General features: G+C 38.8%; 1 protein-coding gene across 3 annotated transcripts in view; it reads right to left on the bottom strand.

Moving 5' to 3' along the window:
• Positions 1-22490, bottom strand: part of LOC122711757 (homeotic protein ultrabithorax-like) — a 335569-nt gene that overhangs the window by 265777 nt on the left and 47302 nt on the right. For 2 of the 3 annotated variants that reach the window (XM_043930782.1, XM_043930781.1), the window contains exon 2: positions 15649-15690. The exons of the other annotated variant lie outside the window; for it this stretch is intronic. In XM_043930782.1, coding sequence (XP_043786717.1) covers positions 15649-15690 — 42 coding nt within the window. The remainder of the gene's footprint in view (positions 1-15648; positions 15691-22490) is intronic. 3 annotated transcript variants of the gene reach the window in all.

Below are 22490 nucleotides of genomic sequence, written 5' to 3'. Positions count from 1 at the left end.
CGATTATGATTACCTTTCTGCCGTAAGCGCATCATTCCAAGTCATGCAAGTTGTCTAATGATTATGAAGAGAATAAGAAAAAGAAAGAGAAATGCGTCGGAATCTTACTTGGCGCGACACCGGTTTCCGCTAAGATAATTTATCGCAAGAATATTTTTCAAACGTTTCCTTCGTAGCGATCATTAACCGTACTGTCGTAATTATCATATCATGCATTTGTTATCGCTAACTTGAACACTGAATCGACTTCACTTTAATTTGTCTATCTATTTTTCTTTTTTAAATTGAAAGTGGTGATTTTATAGCAACAACGATTAACGATTCATTCCAAGGATTGCCGGAAATTTTATAGAAAATATTTTTTTTTAAATATTAATAAATTTCCCAACCATTACACGCAATAATTTATACGCTTTTAAAATATATATGTAATTTATGTGTTTGATAAGTTAGGAATTAGTTCTCATTTGAACTAAAATAATTTTATTTGCATGTTAAAAATTAAGAAAATGCTAATCTACGTACGCACATATATATGTCACAAAAAAATATATATAATTATAATATCAAATAGCATATAAAATGCAAATTAATTCGTTTCGTATTTTACTATATTTCATTTTTATTAAGCTCATAAAAATGATGATAAAAGATAAATATTTAAATAATTATGATAATATCAAAAACAATGATATGATTCAATCAACAATTACTGAGAAACAACTCGCAAATTATTACGATCAGAACAACATTGTAGAATCTTCCAATTTGTAGAATCAAAATTCAATTGCAAAACAATTTAGAAGATTTGAATAGTATTAACGAATAGCATGATCATCATTGGAAATAATGAAACGACATAAACAGTACAATAACGCACACGCAACGAAAGCATTATACTAAAATTCCACAATTGATATACATAATACCGAATGATTCATCATAAATAATCAACCGTAATACTATAAAGTTTGCGTGAAAAACACAAAACAATGAAATATAAACAAGAAACTAAATTCAGAACACAGAATGTACTAACACATACACGCACGTGCACATATAGATGATCATCACAAGCACACGTGAGAACAATTGTAAGATGGCTCCATCAAATCTTCTTGATATTGAAACGAAAAGTCGGCGGAATTTCTGACAACTTACATACCACTGTTGGTATCCAATCCGCAGTTGCATCGCGAGTTGGACAACAATCGTTTAACAATACGTGAAAAACAATAGAAAAACGATTAAACTGAAATCGCGGCAGAGAAAAGGTAACCGCGGCGACACGGCGGCCATGTTGATTTCTCGCCCCACCCGATTGGTCGCGGCCGCTTAGAGTATACACGATCGTTGCGCCACATCGTGGAAAGGAACGCCGTCCACAGTTACAGGCTCGCGCGTTCTGGCATCGACCGGTTTTCATATTCGTGTACCGTGCTAGACTCCCATCCCAGCATGCTCTTCCTTGGATTCTGGCGAGTCGCCATATTGCCATGACACAAGTTTGAGCCAGATCTGCGCAGGTCAGATGCCGCGGAAGCTACCTTTGCCTCGGATACACCCACGTCGCGTATTTAAGAATTAAATTTACCTTGCCAATATATTTTTCTATGATCGATTCGTCACCTGACGGAGCTTTAAGTGCGTGATTACTAATATATCGAGTGCTACATGTACATTTAGCTTGGGAATGTTTTATTCTTCGAAGGAAAGCACGTGGATGCTTGATTCTAGGTACGTTTCTACGATGTATATAGATGAACATGACAGCGTGTGTGTGCATGTGCTAGAGAATAGAATATATAAAGAGAATAGAGTGCGAGTTGCGACTACAATGGCGACGATAAAGTAAATATATAAAGAAAATCGAAACATAACGAAAAATCGCAGTTTCAATATCATCCTGTTTCACGTATATATGTGTATGATGTAGTTTTAAGGGAAAGCTTGTCATCATGGCAGTACGCCTGCGTTTCTGACTCATATACACGTACATACCTATACGCGTTTAGTAATACAGACATGTTTGTGCTTGCGCGGTAAACCGTTAACGTTTATGAACTGTTTATAAAAACTTTGATAAACGTACTATTCATCGGTAGAGGGAAATGTATTATAATGAAAATGTGAAGTCCGGTTAACGAAACAAAAACAATCTACTTGCATCAAACTATATGTGATTTTAATACGTGTTGAAATAATTATGAACATTACTGGAAAAATTTCGATTATTAAAGAATGTTCCGAATTCTTCATAAAATACAATTATCTGAATTATTAATGAAATTTGTATAAAATATTTAATAGGATGAAATTTATGGATTGGAATAATTCCAACGAATGTTTCACGATCAAATTCCTCATTAACATCAAACATGATGCATTTTCTAAATCCTGTTGGCTGTCTTGTATCAACAAAGTGTTGCACATACAGTGGCCACAGACGGATCTAGAATCATAAATAAATCGTCCGGAAACGATACCACCACACGGTATCAACTCGAGTAAAAAAAACAAGTGGGTCCAAGCAACGCCACATGTTGAAAATAAGTCATCATCTAGAAGAATTTTTTCTTTTTTTCTTCTCCAAGTGGAGAACCCGAAATATACATCGGCCTCCTTTATGTTATCACGACTTAAAAAAAAGAAAAAGAAAATAAATCGTATCAAGTTGGATAATAACTCGTATCAAAAAGTTCGAAACTTTTGCAATTATCTCTGGTGCTTTTATAAAAATGGGTAAAAATTACTTCGAGAAGACCGATATAACTCCCAATGTGTTTTCCAAGCGCAATAACTACATCATACATTTTTTTCACCACTCATTCACGTATTCATCTTTATTCTCCATACGATCAAAATTTTTTTTCGTTTGTTTGTTCATCTATAATCGCGAGATTCTAACTTTTCCGTTAACAATTCCGTAACAATTGTACAGAATGCGATATATCTCATCATGATTACTCAACATTCGAAAAACTTTCCTATTCCCCTAAGTATACCTCTTCTCTCCGATTCCAAGATGCTGTCTTGTCCTCAGAAACTGGTGTTAGCAATAGCCTGCCAGTATCCGTATACCGCGAACGAAAACCACCGGATAGTTTCGCGGTGGAACTAATTTACGCGAAGTCGAGCAATAAACATCGCGTCTCTCGCTAGAGAATACCGGCGGACGCGCACACGGACGAACGAACGAACGAACGAAGCTCGAGGAGCAACAGAGCGAGAGGGAAAAGCGACAAAGTGCGTTCGTGTGTACGAACGAGAAGCATACGCACGTAGGGCGCAACAGTAGCCGTAGCGCCGGTTAATTAGGGTTTAAGTTTATGAGGTGCAGGCGCGCACGCCCTACCCCCGCCTCTCCCATTCCACCTCTCGCCACCCCCACTGACTCACTCCCTCCACCAACTGCCACGGTCTCTGTCGTTCCCGTAGAAACGGCTCTGCCCGTTTCTCTGTCTGCTACACCCCCACGAGCCCTCATCCCCTTTGCGCGCGATTCACCAAACCACCACCAGCGCCTGCAACATCGTCCTTTGCATTCTACGCGCATACATATGCTTACACGGGGAGGGATTAATATGTGCGTGTGCACACGAGGATATCAAACTTCACACGCGAGAGCAATAACAAATGTTGGACGTTCACAGCTTCACAGGTTTATCGCCGTTACCGCCGATTTACGCGTGGCCGTGATAAAAACAAAAAAAAAAAAGAAAGAAAGAGAGGGAGAAGAGAACAGATCGAAATAACGGCAGCCGGCTACCGAAAGGATGGTGATTACCGTCGCCTAAATGAAAAACCCGATACATTATGGGATTTTCAACGAGAACGGAGGAAACCTATGCTATCTCATGTTTGCTTCGAAAGATTCGTTTTCTCTTCAATCTCTAAAGATCAGTTTTTTGCATTTATGTCATTAGTTTTTATCAATATTAGAAATATAATAATTAAAGATTGTGAAAGTTCAAGATGAAACGAAACGGAAGGGAAGAATTTCATCAATGTCAGGAAATTTCGAACTGTCGATAAAGAAATATTTGGTGAAAGTGATGTCAAAGCGTTTCTCGAGAAGAGTTAACGGTACGATTAAAGACATGATACTGTTGAGTATCGGCCATATGTAGTAATATATTTTGATTTCGAGACAGTAACTTCTTTTTTCTTTCTGCTACTTTCTTTTCCTCTTTTGTTACAATGCAGACAGATCCATTAAAATCGTCGATAATCGTACAAGATTTATAATATCTCACAAATAATTATCTGAGAAGGAATTTAAAAATTCACCGATCTTCAAATTCGTAAGTACTATTATTTTTCAACAATTATTATTTTATACGATATTTTACAGACTTGAGCCTGAGGCGATGCATTCGAAAAACGATGTGCAAAAATCTTTATACAAGAACTAACTCATTATCGGATAAAATTATATCTTGGCCAATTAATGACATAATCGAAGTGAAATCCGGGAGCGCTGTCGATGTGCGTTAGCAAAATAGGCTCGGTAATCCCGTTATTAACTTTATTTCGTTCACAATAGATATTAATTCCACACGCTTGGTATAAATTGGTCTCAAATTAAGATACTCTGTCGTATCATCCCATTTGGGATTATTTTTATTATATTACGCACGCTTGTTGAAATCGTAGGCAGTTTTTTGGCTCATCTTACTACTTCACGCGTTATTTCGGTAAAATTATCATAATACATTTCTAGAGTGGAATTGCCGACGCCATATATTGCTCGTTCGCGATTGTATCGTCCGCCATCTACCGTCACAGCTCGGATCAAGCGGATAGTGCGTTGACCCAACTGAAGTTGGCACAGTGTTAAGCGTTTCTTTTTCAACATTTCAACATGGTGCGCGATACTATCGCTCACGTCTCTGCCTGCTCAAGATATCAGAATCACGACCGTCCGCGCACATTACTCGCCGTTAATTACGTCCACCGGTATACATGTGCACCGAAAAAGATCTCGCATTTCGACTCGGTCTGAAACTCGGCAAACAACCGGCTCAACAACATGGCCGTTGTTACGTTAATCGCGATTTCGCCTTCACGTCTACGCGAAACCGTACATATACATTATATCCTTCGTTAACCTCGTATGTTTAATTATAACAGGAAACAACGAACGTTCGAACGTCTCCTGACATTCGATAATTCGATTGTATCGACGAGTTCCGCACCCATGAATAATCGAACGACAGAATAACGTACGCGGAACCGGTGTGAGCGGTTCAACAGTTGGAAGGCAGGTAAAAATTGAGTCCTCGAGAGGATCGCGTGTCATGTCACGGTTATTCTATTATTTATCCGATACGATGCGAGCGAATGCTCGCCAGAAGGTGTCGTCAACAGCTCATAAAATCGGATCGGGCTGGATGCGGGCGTTATCAATCTCGTTCAGTCTTGGAAAGGGGATTCGGCGTGTTCGCGTGCTACGGACGATATCAGCCGGAAATCTCCTGTCGCAGGTTGGTCTCGCGCGAAACCTTGCATCGCGTGTTGCCATGCTACTGCAGTCGGACAAAAACCAACCAGAGATAAGGCCACCTCTTGGAAGAAGGGCTGTGAACGGGTCGAAATGGGGAGGCGGAGGAGGTGGAGCGGTTTCGGTACACGAGAGAAAGGGAAAAGAAAACTAGCGGCACCGTGATACGGCCAGCTTTCGAATAAGCCCGACTGCAAACGAGTCCACCACTCGACGAAATTCGCGGGGGCCGTACCCACTTTCGTGATCTCTCGCGATATTCTTCGGCTTCCACGTTGCACACGTTTATGCAGATATCCAATGCACACATATATCCGGGCGGCACGCCGCGGAGAGGCGTGCGCAAAAACTCGCGTGGGAATGCAAAAATTCACTCGATCTACCGAGGTGCGCCGAACCACAGTCTGTTCAATAAGAAGGAGTTCTTGTGTTACATCAGATAAGAGTCGGCCACCGAAAAAAAAAAAAAAAAAAAAAGAAAAAAAATGTGGATTTCGTTAACGAGTTCAAGTGCTCACGCCAGAGTACGTCAAACTAATTGCACGCTCGACTACGTTTCACTCCATCCCTCTTGACTACTTTCTCTTATCGACGTGATGAGACGCTCGTTAGTGTTGCGTCGAGACCGTTTAAAATATAACTTCAACTTTTGAAATAATTTTAATTACGTAATATATGTAAGTGTATCATGCAAGTTATAAATATTTCTAAAATTATTGACAATGATTCGATTCAAGTTAGATATTTAGCTTTTGATAATTAATTTCAATAATTGCATCATGTATAAAAAAGTAAAAAAATTAAGTTAAAATTATTAGGTTAGAATTATTTATATCAATTGAGTGTTTTTTTAAAAATTCGCACGTCGCATCTTTATTTTCCAACGAAGCGTTTTTTTAATAAGTTGTACATTTCATTCTTTCAAATCTTTGCAATCGTGTATGAATGTATTACTGAATTGTTAATACGCAAATATTTTTTTGTTGTCATCATACTTCCAACACTTTCGATTCACGAAAGTTAGGTATATTAATGTACACAAATACTCGTGCAAGTAATGGAAACATTCCAGATAAAAACAAAAAGATAAAAGAATATTCATTTTCATCGTTGCAACGATCTTTACTTGATACTTCAACAAATATACGAGCTCGCACACCGCGTGACTTCACTTATTATTACGTATTTGGTAGGGTGAGGGGAGGAGGGAGGAGGAGAGAAGGGATGCGGCCAGCGGGTATATACGTACCGGGGGTGGTATATAATATATATCTAACTGCGCTGCGCCGCGTAATTAAATCATGCCGACGGTTTTGCAATTAAACTCGATTATTTGCTCGTCGCTAGCCGCCCCGCGTGCTCACTAGCCCACGATTTAACTCTTTCGAGCTCGCCCACCCTTCGGCATCCCTATCATCCCATTCGTCCAATGCAATATCCTTCTACTTGATACCGAGGGGCCAGCCATCGTCTCGAACCTCATTTCAAAACGCGTTCCTCTATTCCAACCAATTTAATCGCCGAAATTCAATTAATCCTTCGATCAAGATTTTCCAAGGAATCAATCTTTCCATTATGCAAGGTGTTATTAATTATCATAGAAGACGATTTATTTTTGTTTTCAGCATCTATAAATAACGTTCGTCTAAAATTCAATAATATTGTCTCAAATTTCAACTAATTTCACTTTATACTCGATACACTAATTCTTTCTCTCATTATACCTATTTTCGTTTGCCCACAGACTGGAGACTCGAGTTTAAGACAGTTCTTGAAAATTATTATCCGCTACCATAGATTTACTTGAATTTTTTTTACTTAAATTCAAGCGAGCAATACTTAATGTTTCAAGAATGATTACAACATTCCGAGGACGAAGAAACTTGGTTTCTTCGATTTTCATCCCAGTTATGGTTTTCCATGCTTATGATTATATGTTCGAGATTTTTGCAACGCTAAAGGTGGAACAGTTTTTTTCATTGGAGGACCTTTTATGGGATCGGTAGGAGAAAAATAAAAACTCGAGGAAATTAAGTCTAAGGTTGACTCGGCGGGGGAATTTGCATTGTAGACGAAGGTTAAGGTGCAGCAGGTAGTTCCGGTCTTTTCCTCGTTTACACGATGTGGTTGTTACGGGTAATAAAACGGCATCACCGTGACCATGCTTAAATATCTGTGTACAAGAAGAAATTTAAGGCCCATTTTCATACTTTTCCGCGTGTACGCGTGGAACAACAAGAAACGGGGAAAAAGAAGTGCCCTCTTTTTTAATTTTCAATTAGAATGAGGACAGGGATAATAAAGTAATAACGAGAGGGAATAAGGTTAATAAGCGAGTGGTGGTCGGTGCAGAAGAAACTTGATCGATGACTTGGATGGATTTTTATCTCACGTCACGGAACAGAGAACTTTTATCTCCATCTGTTACTGAAATTTAGAAAACGATGGTCAGTGTAAAAAGATACTATCCAACCAGAGACCAACCCAAACTTTCACCGGATACGAAAACCGTCGTCCACCTTTTTTTTTTTTTCTACCCTTGGAAAATAACAAAGTATCGAATGAGGGGAGGGAGGAGGCAAGAAGCGACTTTCACCTCCAGAAAAGTCCAGTCTCCTCCGCTTTTTACAAACCTACCCCGTCTCGAGGCAAAGGTGTACGGGGAAAAAGTGAAATTTTAGAGGGTAATAAAAAAAAAAAAGTAAAAGTCGTGGACCGCTTTGTTATGGGGACGAGCTGTTGCGGCATAAAACATCCTTCGACGAAAAAAGGGAAAGCTAGCCCTTGTTCTTTAGCGGGAAATCGTGTTCTTCTCGTAACGAATTTTTGGGAAAACTTTCTCTAGTCGTGAAATGTAGAAAAAAAAAGAAAAAAAAGATAAATTGGCACTTTCAACTTATAACTAACTTAAATTTGTATTTTTGATAAATTACAAGTGTCATTACGAATAGATAAGATATATTTTTCATGGACTATATATGTATATATTTTGATATAAAGTTAGATAATAGATTAAATAGATTAAGTAATTTTTTGTATATTTTTATTAATCTTGAGATTGATTTTATTTTTTTCATTCAGTTTGTACCATTTTTCTTGTCTCTTTAAATAATCTTACATAAACTTTAATTACGTAAATACCATAATATTGAAAATAGCAAATATTCACATGTATATATATATATATATATCCTATATAATTTGGCATATAATTAGTTTTATCCGGATAAATATTCGCGGTTTAATCGATAAAAATAATCAACCGGAATTAATTTATCTTTCAAAGATTTGCGATAATATTTCCGATATATCTGAATCGTCAATGATCTTATTCCTCCCTCTCCAACACTCTCCTCCGATTTTCCCGGGTTTTGTTCGAGGCAACACGTTTGTGCCTCGCTCCGCATCGTGTAATAGGGAGAGCGAAACGGAGGATGCGACAATATCCGGCGCGCCGGCGTCCGACAACTGATAACGCCAAGGGATGTTTATGTATGTGTTCATAATATGTTTCGAGTTATGCTCAACCCCCTTCGAAGCATCGAGGCTATCCGTAGTGGTACCCAGCTCGAAATTACAGAGACGCGAAATTGCTCGAAAACGAACAATACGTCCGATAAATCCCCAAATTCGAAATTTTCATCTCATTTACGCGACCCGCGGTTGAAGTAGTGTGTACGCACGATAAACGAAGAGAAAAAAGAAAAAGTGAGATTGCGAAAAGATGGATAGACTGTACCACGATAATAGGTAAACTTATAAAGAGCAAAATTATTTGAAAAGTGAACAAACGTAAAATAATGAATTGGTGAAATAGTATAAATAGTCATAATATTATATTTAGAGATAGATAGAAGTGACGTTTTTTATTACTAACGGATATTGAAATATATATATATATATTTTTTTTTATGCTTGTGTGACCTTTGTCTAAATCGAAAGAAGAAAAAAGTGAGGCTGTTAGAAGAAGAAGTATATTAAATAAACTTATAAAATTTTGATAAATCTCGAAATATAAAAATTTTGAAAATATAAAATTTTCATCGAAGCGTCGTACGATAAAATTGACCGATCGAAATGGAAAAAACGAGATTGCGAGAAGACTGATAGAAGATGGCACGAGAAACTACTTGGGCCGATAATTCCAGGCAAATTTTATCGATTCCAAATGAATAAACCTATAAAAAGGGAAGTACTTTCGACCGAGGAGACTCAATGGGTTTCGTATCTATATGTAAATAAAGTGGAGAAGAAGAAAGAGGGGGAAGAAGAATGAAGAGAGAAAGAGAGAGAGAGAGAGAGAGAGAAAAAGAGGTATATAGGGATAGAGTAAGGGAGGGGGAAAGAAGAGGCGGCCATTTCTCTCCAATGGAGCTGGTGTAATTTACGCGAGGACTGAAGATAGCGAAGGGACTTAATTCACGTTCCGTCGACGAAAAAATAGGATAGAAACCCACTACCACGAGACGAGGAGGAACCCACCTCGTTCGCTGCTCTTAATTCTCGTTACAACGGAACCCTTATCCGTGGCCAATTACCTAAGCTTATTAACAATTCCGGATAAACGAATCTTCCTGTCTTTTTCCTTCGAGAGATTTCCTTCTTCGAAAATATATTATAATATTTCGACATAACACGAACGCGACACTTTACAACGTTTTTAACCGCGAATATAGAGTCAGAGGCATCAGTGATATAATACGTGTCATCTAATTCGAAATAAGATTACATGTATGTATACAATTATTAAAAATGATAGTAGTTAAAGCTTCATTAATAATTCAATAAATTAAATAACTTAATTAAGGGATTAAGAGGATCTTTTAACAAAAGGAAGATAAATTCATTTTTGACAGTTTTCGAATTATTACGTGTATGAACAAATATTTTGTATCGTTTGGTGGAAGTTTTATGAAAAACGGATAAAAAATGCGCGATTTATTGCAGATTTTGAACACGCCCCCATTACTGTTATTTTGAAATACGATTATAGAATATATTTTAATACAAAAAATTTCCAATATATTTTTCCATTTTTGATTAAAACAACGATAAATCAATAAATTGTGCGCTTTATTGTTCATTGTCAACATAAACCAATCATTTCTTTTTTACATTTCGCTGCGAGGTAACTTGACTTTAAATTTTTTAAAATTCGTCTAAAATAGAATAATAGAACTTATTGCGTGAAAATGCATATTTACGATTCGCGTTTTCTTTTAAACGTCAAAAAAAAAAAAAATTCCAATCCTCTACCTCGTTAAAAGATCTCTTCGATTCGATAGTTTTTATTTGGGCCGAATAATATTCGTCGAATATTACGATGACGAAATATCTAAAAGTCGACATTCTCCGCGAAATGAAACGAGCCGTACGAAACATTCTCGATTGTGCCAGGTCACACCGTGACATTCCAACTCGACAATTATATCTCGATAGAAAAGAATACGGGTGAGACACGGTGTCGGGAGTAAGGGCCAACCGCGACTCAAGACTCGTACCACCTTGTATAACTCCGTCGGGTGAAATAATAGTTCGGGCTGGATGCCACACCCAGTATTGTGTTCACTCATACTCATGCCCTCCGCCTTATGCTCTTGCTTTGGCATTTTACGTAGGTATACATATCGATGATATACATGTTCCAGAGACTCGGACACAACGCGATACACAGACAAGCGCGCCGGTCAAGTGTACAAAAGGGTGCGTGTATACAGGGTGTGAGAGTGAAAAAATAAATCTGTAACAAAAATTCTTTCAAAAAATCGAGTCAAAGAAACATTAATTAACCGTAACTTTTTTAAGAGAAAATGAAGAAAATTGCGATCATTCGAATTATTAAATGGACAATTAAAAAATTAAATATTTAAAATTTTAACTGGAAAAGTGTACTAGTAAGTATACAAAAAATTTGTAACAAAAAAAATATATTTAAGATTATATATCATATTAATTAATTATTAAGCTTTTTTTTTATATTATAGATTCATGTCTTTCATAATTAATAAAGATATAGATTATGAAAATGTTAAAGTTAATCAGTATCAATAAATATTTTCTTGATTAGCTCAATAACAAATTATCCAAAGAATAATATTCAAAGTTAAATGATCAAACAAATGTCATTTCATATTTTTTATTTATTTCACACCCTGTATAAGCATACAAAGACGACGAGCACACGTAGACACAGGGAAAGAGTCGTGGCTGGGTCTCCAAGATAGCGAGATAGGTACGAATGCCGAGAGAAAGAGACAAAGAAAGAAAGAAGAGGAAAGGGAGAAGGAATGGAGGAGGGGTTGGTTTGGAAGAAAGGTGGGGTCGTGGGATGAACGAAAAGGGGGTTGGATGATGGCGGTAGTTCTCCGTTCGTTCACGTTCGCTTCCACGTCCCTGCAGACGTGCCACCACGTTGATCTACGATTCCCTCGCGCATAGCGGGCCGCATAACTCTCGTCTTATACCTTTGCTGAGATCTGTACGACGATATTACCTTATCCGTGCGTTCGAACCCGCGACCCAGTCGGAAAATACTCGCGAAACAAAGAAAACGTTGCGGAGGAGAGAAAGATTATCTCGTTTTCGGGGTGGTGTTTCGAGGGATGTACTTGGCAAACTGGATCGTTTATTCCGGATGAGATATTCTTGCGTGAATTTCAAATAGGATAATATTCTCAATTTATAGTTAATAAATATGAGAGTAGAGGAAGGGGGTCGTTGGCTGAATTTCGAGAGGGTGCATAAAGTGTCGCGTATTCTTATTCCAAGATAGACATGTTTGTTTTACGACTTTGATGTGGGAGAAAGTCGATAATACTGTGAAAAATACGGAGGAAAAGTTTACAACAGAATCAATATTATAATATGCAATAAATTATATATTATACATAAATGATTTCATCATTCGTCACACAAATTGAAATTATATGAAATTTCAATACACATTAGTATAAACATCGATAAAATAACGATGTCACAAATTTTATATTCAATGTTAATGAAATAATTATTTTAAAAAATAGATCAATGCAAAATCGAAATTCTCTATTTCGAAATTAAATTATTATATATTAAAAATATTATTAATAACACAACAAAAGTTACGTCACCAATTGTAGATTATATAATGAAGTATGACGGTGAATTATAAAGAATAAAAGAAAAAAGTCTAAAAGGTATAAATTCTATTATGACCCTCCGGTGCAGTCTGAAGCATGGTATTACTAAACAACGTTGTCTCTGGACGGAAGCCTTTAAAAGAACAGAAGAATAAGGGAAACGAAGAAAGAGATATATATATATATATATATATATATATATATATATATTTTGTGGAAGAGATAGCGGCGTGCGAAGGGAAAGGAGAAGGCCGTGGAGCAGGAGAGGGGGAGAAGGAAGAGGAAAGCGGTCCGCCCCTTTCCTTGCGCTCGATTCGGGGTTTCAGCTCGTGCAAGCGGTTAACGCAGCCATTTCACGCCTCGGAAAGCATCCAGTTTCCTCATCCAAATTCTAACCGAATTCACGGAAACCTCTCCACAAGCTACGAGGATTTCTATTTAGCGCGGGATGAGAGACAATTGAGAGAAATCGAGATGTTTCTTACCCGACCGTTGCGAATTAATCCCTTCACTTTTCCAATGATTCTAAAGATCGTGAAAACACGTTTTAAAAGAAAATGGAGACTGGTTTTATGAACTAAGATGAAGTAAGAAGTTTCTCCAAGAAAAAGATACAAGAGAAAAAATACAAATCGAATAAATTATAAGAAGATTATACATTTTTAAATACGTATTTTTTATATATATATTTTTATGTTTGTATGATGTATGATTTACATATTTTATATACATATATATGTTAAATCTCAAATCTGATACTTAATCTTAAAATAATATTCAAATATAATTTTTTATATGATAAATAGATAATTAAACAAATAAATTTTCGTAAACAAATACGATACTGAAGCAAATTCAAATATTTTTCAAATTCATTAATTTTTTCAAATAGATAATATTAATTTATTTGAAAAAATTATATTTATATATTCTAGTGCAATTTATTATTTCTGATATTTCATAAATCTACTGGTATTTAATATTAATATGTATATATCTTACATATTATGATATATTAATTAAATGTTTTAATATTTTAGTTGCACGAAAATTCAAAATTTATCGGCACTAATGGTAACATTAATGGGGCAAAGGAATAGCTTGGTAATCGAAATGCTTCCATCACATAGCCCATCGACTCGAACCCTCCGTCAATGCAATCTTCGTATCAATCCCATTTAATCCTTTGTCAGTCGTCTATCAGACTATGGTTATCCCTTAAAACTGCGATTCTTTATGGAATTAACCGGCAATTAACGATCGAAACGATTCGGTTTTTGACCCTTCATTACCAGGAGTGAGGATAGGGGGCGACACGATCGTTTTCATCACGCATCGGAGAATCGCACGGGATCCCGCGTCGGGGACTCGCAATCAAGGGAATATTCCCATTGAATCGACGCGTATGCACGTTGTCTGATATCGATGCAACGCATCTATTCCACGGAGAGTTTCCATATAGATTTCGACTTATGGTGGGTGGCGGTATTACGTCGGAACCATCGCGATGATACACCGTCGAAATTTTTACGGTTCCCCCCTCCCTCCACCACTTGTACCAGCAGAGTTTACCTCGTGAACCTGGGCCCTTTCCTGGCGTTTTTCCTGGCGGAATGGCCTAAAGTGAGTATCGATCAGAAAGTCTGAGGGAATTACGGTCCATGAGCGATTCTCCATTGCCTATACCAAGTGGTTATATCTGCCATACGTCGTATGCCGTAGGAAAGGGGCGGCAACCGCAGCAGCACGACTGTCCTTCCTCTCACCCTCCCTACACGGCTACCCCAATTTCACCCCCGAGAGCCAATATTTATTGATCACCCTCGAAGGCATCGTTCTGTATTCTCTTCTACCTCTATCTCTCTCTCTCTCTATCTATCTCGCTCCTTCTCAAGCGATCAGCCTCTTTCCTTCTCTCTCTCTCTCTCTCTCTCTCTCTCTCTCTCTCTCTCTCTCTCTCTCTCTCTCTCTCTCTAGCACGACCTCTGCACGTTCTTTTGCGGCCAAGCTTTTCTTCGTTTTTTTTTGTTACCTCCTCTCTCACGTTCCACCCTATTTTTCAAGAAAAAGAGAAACACAGGATGGTTTTCGCTCCCGTCGCGCTGTCAAGACGCTCGCAGCTGTTCTTCGCGATACTTCTTGTACTCCCGTTTAGAGGGTAGAGGGAAGGGGGAGACGGTTCGAGAGCACAACACTCACGACACGATGAAAATTCACCCCACGACTCTTTTATTCTTGGAAACGAGTGCCTCCCGCGGTCGTTCGGGAATGCCACACCGCTTATACCGAAATTCGAAGAAATCCGAGGGGGTAAACAGCATCTGTGCGAGCGCACGCCTCGCCCCGAATAAATCTAATCCCTGTGCGACATTCACGATCCGAATTCGGCACGAAACTTTTAAATCCATCCGTTTTGGAACGGTGTCGACGAACCGGGGGAAACTTCAAAGTATTCGCCTCTCGATTGGTGATTTCGATCAATAATCGACTCGGTGAATGTTTCTCGGTGAATCGAAATTGGGTTACTTTCGAATTGCTAACAACTTATTTCGTAGACACTTTGTTTTCGTAAACAAAATTTTACAGAAGAACAACTCTTGTCTTTAACATCTATACAATTTTATAATTTTATATTTATATAATTTTATATAATTTTATAATTTTTTCTGTGACGTAATATTCATAATATTTGTGTAACGGTGTAAAACGAAGAGGAATTACAATTTATTGAATTAAAATTAAAGATGAAAAATAACAAGATTTTTCTTTTTAAATTAATCAAACAGCATCTTTTCAAGATACTTATTGGATAAAGAGCGAACGTAAAATAAAAATCTGAAATATGCATTAACAAATTATTCTGGTATCATCCGACTCGAATAGTATCGATAAAAATAGTGTCAGCAGAATGAGTTGGCGATCCAAAGGTAATCCATTGAAATCATCCCATTTATATCGAAGCAGAAACCTCGAGAGCACGCGAAACGTCTTCTAACTTTAATCGAGTTTGAAGAAAGCACAACTCACCTTGCAACCATGTCCAATGTGGCTTAGCAATATCTTCCTTACCTGTGACAGAGAGAAAATTCTACATGAGGATTCAACGTTCTTTGACTCTAACTATACAAATATTAAACCATAAAAATAATCGTGACAACTCAAATTTCGAATAAATATTATACAAGAATAGTATAGGATATTGATTCATGGATTATTAAAACCAAATTTAATTCGTTCAAATACTTCTCTTACATCGTATCGAATAACTTACAATAGTTACATCACATTAAAAAATTCAACTTCATACATTTCTACTGTTCAATATTTTAACAGCGAGTATTCGAGAATACTTTTCTTGTATATGTGAACACGCGTATAGGAAACAACGAGCATGTAATAAATCTGTTTCAACGATCGAATTCGATATCGAGGGATGGAAGGAGAGAAAGTATCGTGTAAATATATAATAATAAGAGCCGTCAATTTTTTGAATTATTCAGTGAAAACTGATCACCGCCTCTGGCTGGAAACACCGTAAATCCAATGGAAATGTTTAAGCAACTCGTAGCTCGAAAACGCGTAATGCAAAAGCGCGCCGGGGCACCAGGCGATCGATCCAGGGGATACACATTTTAAAATCCAGAGCCAATGAGAATAACTCCTGCCCTGTCATAAATGAAGCTATAAATCGTATTTAGCCATTCGCCGCCTCCTCGACGATATATTTCGTGGCATCGGGCAACGCAATTTTCTATCGGGATAGTTCAATTTCTAGATCGAGGATTCATATTTAAAAATATCCAAGCCAATCGGACGGGATTAAACAATTAACGATCCACCCTTTGTTTCCCCCTCCCTTTCGCTCCACCGTTACGCCCCCTCCTTTCGTCTCTGTCACACAGTTTCTCCGACCGCCCTCATCCCCCCCCCCTCCCTCTCTTGTTTTTCATTTCGCAACCGATTTCGCTGGCGCGTGATGAAACGTCGATCGATGAGCTACTGAATGCATTTTGCACGCGGGCAACGGCCCGGATTGTGTTCGTTAATATTCTATTAGACATCGACAAATGCGTGCCGTGTTTCAACGATGCTACGTTTAATCTCCTTCCCCTCATTATGCATTCAATCTCTCGTAAAGTGAAAATGACGGTAGGCAGAGGTTTCCTCGTTTTCAGATTCAAGAAAAATATTTTTTTTATATTAGGATCGTGAGTTTTCGGATAAGTTTTATGGATAATAGCGGCCCATTTTTGGTAAAAAATTTTATTAACTCTCGCTGGTTAATGTTTGCGTATCTGTTCGGATAATAAGATTGAAATTTTTATATTTTCCTCTGCCATCGATTTATACTTTGAATTTAACATTTTATCGATATGAAATCACGAAAATCATAAATTGAATAATATCGAAAAATATCTGAAAAAAACATAGAATCGAAGAAATCCGATCGAAAAATTGGATGTCTTCTCTACATCGCGATATTTTATTAAAAGAATTACTTATCGAATGCTTTAATCGTGCAAAAAAGTCAATTCTACACTAGCCGATCGAAATATCAATTGTTTGTTATGAAATATAATTAAAATATAAAACGAAAATTAGCAAACGGGCGGGAGACACGGTAGAACGATCGCGGCGGAAAGGATTAAGTTAATCGCGCGAAATGGGGAAATTTCAATAGTCGAGCGACTCGCTTCAGAACGCGCGGCAATTATGCGCATGCGCCTCATCGCTTGTAACTCACCGCAATAACAGAATAGGTATAATCAATTTCAACTCTGGCTCGAATTACGATTGTTCGGTTACATCAATCATTAACTCGTTTATCGTGTAACCGGGCTAGTTAGTCACGATCGTAAACTAAACCTATTGAAAGTATAATGCGAACAACGAAACGGTGGAGGGGTCTCGAGGTAACCGTGGTCGCCATGCGTTAAACCAAACAGAGCCATTTTACACGAGGCGCAAACATTACTCGGCAGGGATAATCTAGCATCTACGAACAACTTCTTTCCTGGCTGCCTGCTGCATTCTCTGTCATCCATATTCTAGTTATTTGCGCACGTGCACGGCCCCCAGCTCCTCTATATCGGTGCAGAGCCACGCACACGTGGGTGTACGTGTACCGACGTGTGCGCGTGTGTTCAACGCGGGCAAACGCGCGCCGATGGTTACCTACTTAAGTCAGATATTATCGGCAGAGGAGGCAATTCGATTGCGTGTACCGAAGCATGGTGCAGCGCTGATATAGAACTACTAAACAGGTCGTAGATCAGCTCGGTTAGTTATAACGCTGCCTCTGCTCTGTGGCCCTCCCCACCCCTCTTGCCTCCCACTCTACCTCGACGCTGAACCAATTCCCACCGGTGTTCTGGATCATTTGGTGGCTCGCGGCCGTGAGATGCGCGCATGCACTACTGTTGTGTGTGCGCGCTATCGCGATCCTGTAATTCGCCCTTCGATGGACTCTATGATTTTTAGGAACGGAAAAAAAAAAAAAAGACCAGTGGACGCAACCAGACAGCAACGACCATACAGTAGGACCGTGTGCTTTTTTTTTTGCACGGCCAGAGGGATACAATGCCACGAGATTCGACGATCGTTCGGAATAAAGTGGTCTGCGATAGAGCCCGTTCCCGAGCTTTGAATGCGCCCCAATCAGTCTCTTTTTATTCGTTTTTCTTTCCGTATCCTTTTTTTTTTTTGATTTGATATCCTTGAATTCTAAAAAACGAATTCTATCTACGACGAGTCTAATATTATCAAGTTAAAAGTTAACTTTTTTCTATTCAATTGCAAACCGATCTCCAAATATCTATTTCCTTCTTTTCATCTAATTTCCAACATGATTTTGTGATTTTCAGAATCCCATATCCGCATGGACGGATACCGATCTCGCACCGGTTTCGCGATGATTGTAAATCAGCGAGGAAATCTCATATCCCCCGATCGAGAAGGCCGTGACGTTACACGAGTCTCGTACTTTCTTTCGTCCAGCCTACGAATGAATTGATAATTCAAAAGGGAACACGTTATTGGTTCTCTTGCAGTGAAAATCTGCAGACCGGTGACTTACGACACATTGCCGGTGACTGGTTATTAGATTATTGGTCGTATCGACAGCTCATGCGTTGGCTGCCGATATAGGATGGAAGGCAGGAATCAGAGCCAGCCTGAGAGGGTGGAGAGAGAAAGAGGAAGAGAGGAGAGGAGAGGAGAGAGGAGAGAGAGAGAGAGAGAGAGAGAGAGAGATAAAGGGTGGATCGGTGATGGTGTCGCTGCTTGTGGGTCGCGTACGGACCACGTACAAATATAGAGGGGTTCGGGGGTGGAGTGGAGAGCGGTATAGTGGTAGAGAGAGGGAGAGAGTGGCGGTGGGACAAAATGGGGAGACCGTGATAACGATAACGTACGATCGGCATTAGCTGGCGGCTTGCTGCGGCTGATGGATGCGCTAATTATCAGCAAGCAGGAGTTACAGTGTTTCGCGTAGCCGTCCGCGCACGCGGACGATCACTATGCGTTTCCGATAGAGAGCCATCGTGAAAAAAGAGATTACGCGTCGGCACGGTGACAAAAAAAAACACGAAAAAATCCTGGAATTGCCGGGCATTTCGATTCGCGTGACGATTTTGGGTGTTTTGGAAAATTCGAATCGAGGATCCTACGCCTCCACCTCCACCTCCACTTCCACCTCCCCTTCCCCCTATGCGAACCTGTGTATCGTGCTGCGAGCTGCACAAGCTTTCGACCAAGCAAATCCAAACCTACACCCCCTGATGACACCTTATTGCATAATTTGCGAATTCGCCTCTATTAACGTGAAAATGCGAATGAATGTGTGGGATGAATTCGGTAAAAATAAAATAAATAAAAGTAAAGAAATATAATTGTGATTTCGTAAATAGTAATCTGGAGAAGATTGGAATCGTGTAATTCGATACGTTTTTAGAGAAAAATTTAATTCGTATAATTCTCATTTTTTTTTTATAAAAAAATATTTTCGTCGTATTCGTATGATTCTCCTGATAAAAATGAGATCAAACACGATGTGATCAGTCTAATTTTTTTACTTACTTTTTCTATCGGGGGAAAAAAGAGAAGTAAGCGAATCGCTCGAATTACCATATTTCTTTCACAATTGGGACAAATCTGGAACCATTATCATCATCCATAAAAGCAATGTTATAATTATTTCAGAAACGGCGAGACTTTCTGGATCGATCTTAAAAAAAAAAAATTCAAGACAACAACGATATACATTCGAAACGATACGAAAGAGATAGGCAATTTTCTGCCCCTTACGTTCAATTTCGAAGGGAGAGGTATAGATTCTCGCACATCCACGTAGACTCATACGTATCCGGAAACCGCAAGCTGCGGTCTAAGCCCTAGATGCATCTACGTAACATAATCTACGATAGCGGGGCGGTGTGCGCGTATACAGCGCACGATCGGTCGAGAGATCCGGTGTCCCGTAATGAACATTGCGCTTGTTTATTTAATGGGAAATTCGGTGGCGCCATAAAGCTCGAAGAAGGGGGTGAAACCTATTAAATTTATGTTTTCGGTTTACCCGCTCTGACGGATCGCAATGCCCGCACGCGTCGACCTCTACGCCACCCCCTGTCGTGGTTCAACCACCCCACCCACCAACACCGCCATTTCTACCACCTACTATCCCCTACCACTCGGCTCCCCTCTATCTATCCTCTTTCTTCTCTTCTCCATACTCTTCCACTCTCTCTTCTTCTCGCCATCTTTCTCCCTCTCCTCGTGTATCTAGTATTATTCGCTCTGTTCTCCCCTTCCCAAATCCTTTCTCTTTCTCTCTTTCTATTTCTCTTTCTATCTCGTCTCCGTACGTGTGTGTGTGTGCTCGTGTCGACCGTATTGGTAGTCCAGCGTAATCCAAACAGATATATATTCGTAGTGCCTAGGGGGACTCGGGCAGGGTTCCGTGAACCACGTTGCGGCGCCCATCGTGACGGACAGCGCCGCGTCAGCGCGTAAAGCATCATCGCGTTTCTGCGGCTTGCCGTACGTTTCGCAGCTCGCAATGGGCCTACATCTAAACTCGTACTCGTGCATGTAATTCCGTCGTAAATTCACTCGGGTGTATCTTTCCAATTACGTAAAAAAAGAATTTTAAATCGGGTACTATAGAATAATTAGAAAATATTTTATTCGAAAAATAAAATGGATGCCTCGTTTCACGAAACTTTTCACAAATTATCTCGTAAAAATATCTAATAAAATACGAATAATTTCGCCGGAGGTATCTCGCGACAATCTAGAGACATCTCAAAAGTTTCTCTTTTATACTAGTCGGCCAAGCTAATGCCCGAATAACCCTCGAAGAATCTGGCATAAGAAAAACGGCCATCTTGCAACTTTATCCCTTTTGAAATCCCCCTAATTGCCAAATTTTCCTCGCCCTTAATTTAGTGTTATAATTGCTTCCTACCCCTTATAAGGGGTTGCCTGCTGGTGCTTCAGCTCCCGTGATACCTCCACCCTTACACCCGTTCCTTATATCCACTACCCCTCTCCTCCTCGAAATATCCTTACGCAGCCTCCTTCCCTTACTTGCTCTTCCGCCACCCCTCTGTCTTTTATCACGGTATTTCCAAATAGCCTAATAAATTTGTACTCGATGCGCATTTAAACGACTCGCCAGGCCAACCATCGATTACTGCTCGTTACCATTGACAATCATTGGGAATTAACGAACGATTCGTTTAGTCGAACATTCTTACCCCTCCCTCAATCAATCCCCTAAAATCAAAATGATCCATAGATAACAGAATATTAAGTGGGTACAAAGATTTAAAAGTTACGTACCATAGAATTAAATTATTTAAGTTTGTTACATATAATTATCGCGCTCATATAATAAAAATTCGAGTACAAATAATTTATTAATTAAAAGAGATAAAATGGATATAATGAGATAAAATGGAATAATTTTTAAGATAACAAGGCTTTTGGCAGGCTCGAGATAATATCCCTTGTTTCTGTGTAGGTATGTTTTACGAATTTCTAATTATAGTTTCAAGAGTACATTAGAGAGAGCACTCGGCATGAGGAATACGCGGATCGACGTTACACGTGCAGCGCGTGCCACTCTTGTTTGCCACGCAGTCACGTCTCCGAGCGTTCATGTTTGCGCAACATAGTGGACCGCGTGTACAGGGATTTCAAATGAGTTTTTGTGTCACTCAACACTCTGCAATAATGAAGCGCTAATTCAAACTCGTCAACATCGAAATTTAAATTTTCTTTAAAAAAAAAAAAAAATTAACAAACTATGATAGAGACTATTCTTTAAAAAAAAAAAAAAAATACTGTACCTAATTGTATTCGCAAATCATTGATCAAAACTTATTCTTACTCGCTCCACTCGGATTCCCTATTCAACAGAACAATGGTAGAAAAGAGGCAAACGGGGCCACAATACGTCTGGCCGAGAGGAAATGCGTGAGATATAAAAGCATGTGTACAGTCAATATAATTTCGGCACGGCACTCGGATGTCGCTGAACATTTCGTATATACGTTGAGTCGCATCCGGGAGCCATCTAGACTGTCTGGAGAAATTGGTGGAAACGACATAATAACATTGGAAACGTCTATATCCACGTTATGCGTATAGCAGTTCTAGTATATAAAACTTAGTTTCGGTTACATGGCAGTCTATCTACTAACTGGCTCAGTGGTTCCCAACTTGTGAGCCGCGACAAAGAAGTAAATAAGTAATGCTCATATTAATAATTTTTTAAGCACGTATTTATTGCGTGTGTATGAATATTATAAAAGAAAATCGCAACTCAAAAAATCGGTCAGTAAAATAATTGATACATATTGCGA

Source organism: Apis laboriosa, unplaced genomic scaffold (assembly GCF_014066325.1).
Source record: "Apis laboriosa isolate Shangri-la unplaced genomic scaffold, ASM1406632v1 scaffold17_cov146, whole genome shotgun sequence".
NCBI classification, from domain to species: Eukaryota; Metazoa; Arthropoda; class Insecta; order Hymenoptera; family Apidae; genus Apis; species Apis laboriosa.
Note: the sequence above shows the minus strand (reverse complement) of the source record. Positions and strands in the feature narration are given on the sequence as shown.